At 40.2% G+C, this 6,000-nt stretch overlaps 1 protein-coding gene across 1 annotated transcript in view; it reads left to right on the forward strand.

Annotated features, from left to right (window-relative positions):
- The window catches only part of LOC103076417 (neuronal PAS domain-containing protein 3-like), a 279,370-nt gene extending 275,429 nt beyond the window's left edge, over positions 1-3,941 (forward strand). Inside the window, exons 4-5 of the mRNA XM_007450168.1 lie at positions 908-998; positions 3,877-3,941. Of these exons, the coding sequence (XP_007450230.1) occupies positions 908-998; positions 3,877-3,941 (156 nt within the window). The remainder of the gene's footprint in view (positions 1-907; positions 999-3,876) is intronic.
- Positions 3,942-6,000: the final 2,059 nt, after the last annotated feature.

The raw sequence follows: 6,000 nt of genomic DNA on the forward strand, positions 1-6,000 counted from the left end.
CCGACTGCCTTGCCCATTCTAAGTATCAGCAAATGTTAGCTTGTGCCCCTCCCCTACCCCACAACCCCCTTGGTCATTTTTATACCTTGGAGTAAGCTGTTTTATTTTTTTTTAATTAATTTTTATTGGAGTATAGTTGTTTTACAATGTTGTGTTAGTTTCTGCTGTACAGCAAAGTGAATCAGCTATACGTATACAAATGTCCCCTCTTTTTTGGATTTCCTTCCCATATAGGTCACCACAGAGCATTGAGTAGAGGTCCCTGTGCTATACAGTAGGTTCTCATTAGTTATCTGTTTTATACACAGTAGTGTATATATGTCAATCCCATTTTTATACCGTAGAGTGAGCTGTTTTTTAATAAGCTCTTTTTAAGTTTAAAAAATGTTTTAACATGGATAATAAATATTAAAAATAAGTATCAGCTACAGACATGTGATTCATTATTATGATTTCTTTTAGGTTCATTTCACTTTTTAATTGTAGATTCACAATCACTTGAACAGAATAGTTCACGTGGACCCGTTATTCTTGTGCCTTTTCTTACACCCATTTTATAGAGAGAGAAATTCAGGAATAAAGAAAGGATAGAAGTCTTCTTAAAGCTGCTCAGAATTTTGAACAGGAAAAAACAGAAGTTCGAGAACAAGGTTCTCTAACCCTTGTGTAAAACCTTCCCTTCCTCTTGAAACCCTGTGCGGATGTGTCCGTGCAAGTATCATTTACATCCACAGGCAGGGTATGGGGCTCTACGTGCGGTGCTGTGTTCTGCTGAAGTCTGCTCACAGCCTGTGCATTAAATTCATAATGAGATTAAAATCTACCGTCCTTGGAAAAAAAAGAGTTGAGAATGTGTTGCAAAAGCCCTTTGTCTCATCATATTAATGTTGATACCCTCTTATCCCAGAACTTGGCTGAAGCTGGAGCCAAAATCTATATTGGTTTAATCTTAAGTGGCTTTGTGAACAAGTGCATACAGGCACCGAAGGAACTGAAAGGTACTTAGAGCACTCGGGCTCCTGGATGTTGGCTCTCAGATGGGGCTGGGCGTTCTCACAGCAGGTTGCACCCACATACTTAACGTTTCTGTGAAGGAGGCGCTGAATATTGAGGCCCTAGCCACTTGCTTTTATTGTAATCACAGAGGCCACTTGGATTCATTAACGAGTAATAGGATTAGATATGGAAAAAAAATCCCAAATTTTCTAATCTCATGTGAAAAGAGCTTCTCAAATGTAGACAGATGCTTTTCTTCTGCAGTCTTTGAAGAAAGAGTATGAAGAGACTGTTTGATAAATGAAGTCCGAATATTCAGCCTGATGATCTGCTAGACCGAAGGTAGCAATCACTTTTTTAAAAAAATAAGAATTGCAGGACATATATTTCTGTTCAAGTTTAAACTCCCTCTCTGTTTTGTTTTTTGTTTTTTTATTATGTTTGGGTAAGCCTGGTTCCTTATTATTGAAAGAAAAAAAATTCGGTACCACAGAGTGACTTTCTCCCCTGCTATAGGACACCAGCTAAATGCAATGATTGTCAGTAACAACAGGCGCTGCCGATGCTCTCACAGACAGGTGTGTGGACTGGGTTCATTTTGAATGAGCCAGGCAAGCTCCAGGCTCAAGAGCAACCTCACTCAGGTGTGCCTGCCTCGCCAGGCCCCTGCTGCTCCCGGAGGTGAAGAGTGCTTGATCTCTTCCAGCCTTGTCTCAGCCAGGGGTCTATTGTTAAGACCTGCCTGAAAGCTGGCCAAATGACATTCCCCGGTGTGACTGAGTTTTAATGTAAGATTACAACCATAGATCAAAGTGAGGAGGACATTTGGGCAGGGGCTCTTAAGAATTTTAGAGCCAGAGCATAAAGAAGATAATTATACTGTGTGATTTAGGGTTGATTTTGCATGTGTCACTCGTGAGCAAGGCTTGTCCTCTAGCTTATAAAGGGCTTTAGTCCCCCCCACCCCCTGCCCGCCAATATTCCCTGTTATTTAGTATCTAGAAGACCTTTTAAGGGCTGTGATTAAAGAAACCAAAACTGTTCTATAAATGGCTTCTCCTGATAATGAAGATCTGCCTTTTATACAAACAGCACATTCTGGATTTATTATCCATGAATTCTTGAACAAAAGAAAAAAGGAAAACTATGGGGCCAGCAATCTGATAGAGTCAAAGTCCTTTTGTTCTGACTTTGCCAGTTCAGATTTTTATGATAATTCAACCCCAGCTGGGCTTAAGCTTGCCTTTGCATTGTTGACCTATTTTTTTTTAAGTGTTGGAATAACAGAATCAGGTTTCTTACCTGGAGACCTATATGGAAATTCGTCTTCACCTTCAGAGTTTTGGAAAAGTTCAGTTCTCCTGATGATCTGATATGCTTCCTTCATTAACTAAAGATTTTTCTGCAATTCTGGAGGTTTTCCCTTTTTGCTATGGCTACCAGGGACCAAGTTCCATGCTTAGTTATGATTGCTTCTTTTAGCCTGTTTCTGGAAAACGCACCCTTTTTTTGGTAATTTGCTGGCTTTCTACACAGTTAATAACAGGTCCATAGTTCTATATTTTCTGTGCCAGTGAATGTATGCTACTTGAAATCTTCTTTATGGAATTTGTTTTTAAACTTTAAACATTTTTTGTCTTACAAGGAATACATGATTTTTTTTTTTTTTTAATATTGGAAAGTGTGGAGAAGCAAAAGGGGAAAAAAAGAAAATTATCCTTAATTTCACCAATAGGAATAATTTGCTTTTAACATCGTGGTTACTTAACCTTCTGTGAGCAAAAGGGAAAAAAGAAAATTATCCTTAATTTCACCAATAGGAATAATTTGCTTTTAACATCGTGGTTACTTAACCTTCTGTGGGTCTCCCATAAAATGGGGATAATAAAGAGGCTCCACCCATAATTCAGCCTCCTAAGGCTTTTGGGAGTGTAAAACATGCTAGTCTGTGAGCCACGCTTAGAAAAGCACCTGGGTAAAATACGTGTTTGGTAGAGGTTAGCAGTTATTGTTATTGTTGGGTATCTTATTTCAGCCCTTTTTCCCTAGGCATGTGCCAGACCATTTTTATAAGTAAGTATGAGCATAAATTCAGTGGGACCATGGTTTTTGAGAACTGCAAGGGGTCTCAGGGTTTATCCAGTGTAGTTTCTTCACAGGGGATGCAGGACATCAGCTTGGGGGTTCTCTTCAACTGTCCTATTCCAAGATCCTACCCCAGGACCCACTGAGTCAGAAACTCTAAGAATAGGTAGGTATATTTGGGAGCAGAAACGAGGTGATTCTGATGGGTGTGCCTACTGATGAGACACGCCGAGCTGTAGCCAAATCTCCGTTACCAGGTGCAGCAGGGAAGCATCCTGGAGGCCAAGTGAGTAGCCTCAAGGCCACACAAGTGTTCACTTAGAGCCAGAGCAGAGCCCAGGTCTCTGCACTGCTCCCAGGTCTGTTTCTGCCATGCAGAGGGCCACCAGGCAGGTTTAAAGAGGTAAACCTTTTGCGTGAATTTAGCAGCACAGTAATCTGCTATATCCAGGCAGTTGCTGCAAATACTGCAGCATTGCATTTTAAGATATACCATAATGTTTGTGAGCATTTAATTTCAGGTTACCAACTGCGCAATTGTTGAAAGTAAAAACAAAACAAAGAAACATTTGCTTACATTCATTTATTCATTCACCGTGAAGCATGAAAGCATTCACATGGTAGTTCCCCCTTATCCACACTCTCGCTTTCTGTGGTTTCAGTTACCTGCAGTGAACCCTGGTCCAGAAATATTAAATGGAAAATTCCAAAAAGAAACAATTCATAAGTTCTAAATGGCACGTGATACTGAGTAGCTAGATGAAACTTCACGCTGTCCATCTCCGTCCTGCCCAGGATCCCCAAGCATCAACATCGTCCGCTCCTTAAATCCAGCCATCAACACTGTCGTGGCACCATGATCCAGGATCACTGGAAGCAGATGGTCCTCCTTCTGATGTATTTTCAGGAGGTCAGTAGTAGCCCTAACGCTACATCACAGTGCCTGCGTCATTCACTTTACCTCATCCCCACGTCATCACAAGAAGGGTGAGTGTAGTACAATGAGATATTTTGAAAGAGAGGTCACACTCAAATAACTTTCGTTCCAGTATATTTTTGTAATTGTTCTATGTGTTATTATTAGTCACTGTTGTTAATCTGTTACTGTGCCTAGTTTATAAATTGAACTTTATCATAGGTGTGTATGTATGGGAAAAAACATAGTATCTGTAGGATTACGTGCTGTCCTGGGTTTCACGCATCCACTGGGGGTCTCAGAACATACCCCCCCACACACACCGGATAAGGGGTCTACTGTATTTCACTAATTCAGTCTGACCTTCATTCATCAGTTTTAATTAGTGAAGTTTTACTGCATTTCACCTCCTAAGTTTAGAAGAGAAATTGAGTTATGAATTTTAAACTTTTCAGTGGGACGCTTCCTGTGAAACTCTCTGAGTCTTCATCGCATGAGGTCGTATTCTGTTGCAGATGGTTCACATCTGAGAACAGGCAGTGGTATGTGGCATTTCCTGTCATTCCAGGAAGTTCAGTTTCCCTGTAAACATATAAAAAATCATGTGCTATAAGTTGACCTGTGCTTGAGAAACTACCAGAAGAAAAAGCCAAGTTTTTGAAGGCTGCACAAGCTAAGCCTGTGATGGGGTGATTTGTAATGCTTCTAAACATTACAGGTACATCTACAGTCTTGTATGACACTGCCCTGGCCACTGCACATGACTGATTCTATAAGAATCTACATGTCGGTGTTTAGATGTTTTACTGTGTCTGCCTGACATAAACGAATGATGTAGACTGCTAACCGTGGTGACATGATTAAACAGCATGTTAATTAGTGGCTCCTCTAAGAGTCTTGATCCTACCTCTTAGCAGCCTGTTATGCATGTACGAAAGTTAAAGAGACAGAAATGGTTGTTCCCTGTATAGCATCTGCTAATAGCAATGGGGACTCAAGAAAAAAAGCATTTAAGCCACCAGTAAGACATATCAGGTCCATCTTCTTGTCCTGGGAGTTGTCCAAAACCATGTCTTTGTGGAAAGGAATATGGCAATTTTCCTGCAAGCAGTAATCATTTGTACTATTACTTAGTTGTCATGTATTGATGATCCCATTTCAGTCAAACATATCTCATTCTGTGAGCTTTTGATGGGAGGAATTTTTGGAAGGGTTTAGGAAGGTTAAATCTGTGAGACATGGCTTCCATCTGGAATGCATTAGCTACAAAGATTTATTAGTCAGAGTGCCTCTGCATAATGTTCCATGGAAAGCAGGCCCTGCATCTAATTTCCAGCGTGATGTCTATATGAGGAGTGATCTTTGAAATATCATAGGTGACAATCAAGTTTGTTATAAAAATAGTAAATGCCCAGGATTTTCATGGTAGCTATTTTAAATCCCTCAGGAGAGCTGCTAAGCAGGTAGTTGATTTGTTGACAAATGATAAAACTCAAGGAATAGCAGCATGCATGAAATTTTAAAAGGGGATGCCCCATTTTGAGCAGAAAAAGGCTCCTAGGACAATTAGGAACATTTAATATTTTCATTTACATTTTCTCTGGGCAAGAGAGCACTAGAAAAATAATAAGACCAATACTCAAACTGCATGGAGAAGGGCATCCCCTTTCTGATTAAAATTGTTTTTAAGAGCTAGTTGTGTTGATCAATAAGTGAAGCAGGGAAAGCTTTATAACACCTCATACATTAGACAGCCTGAGACTATACTGTTCTCAGCTGTAATGTGATTGGTACAAACTAGAGATTATGGAGGTGCTAGAATTTCCAATTCTACTGATCCTTGTGTGGAAGGAAGGCAGAGCTGGTATATAGCTCAGGCTTACTTGTGCTACTGTACTCTTAAAAGACAGCAAACATAAAAGCAGAAATGGGGGTAAAGTTTGAGTTTGGGCTGCAAAAATTGGGATCAGACAGAGGCCAGAAGCTTCCTCTGCTTCCTGCTG

This window comes from Lipotes vexillifer, unplaced genomic scaffold (assembly GCF_000442215.2).
Source record: "Lipotes vexillifer unplaced genomic scaffold, Lipotes_vexillifer_v1.1 scaffold919, whole genome shotgun sequence".
NCBI classification, from domain to species: Eukaryota; Metazoa; Chordata; class Mammalia; order Artiodactyla; family Lipotidae; genus Lipotes; species Lipotes vexillifer.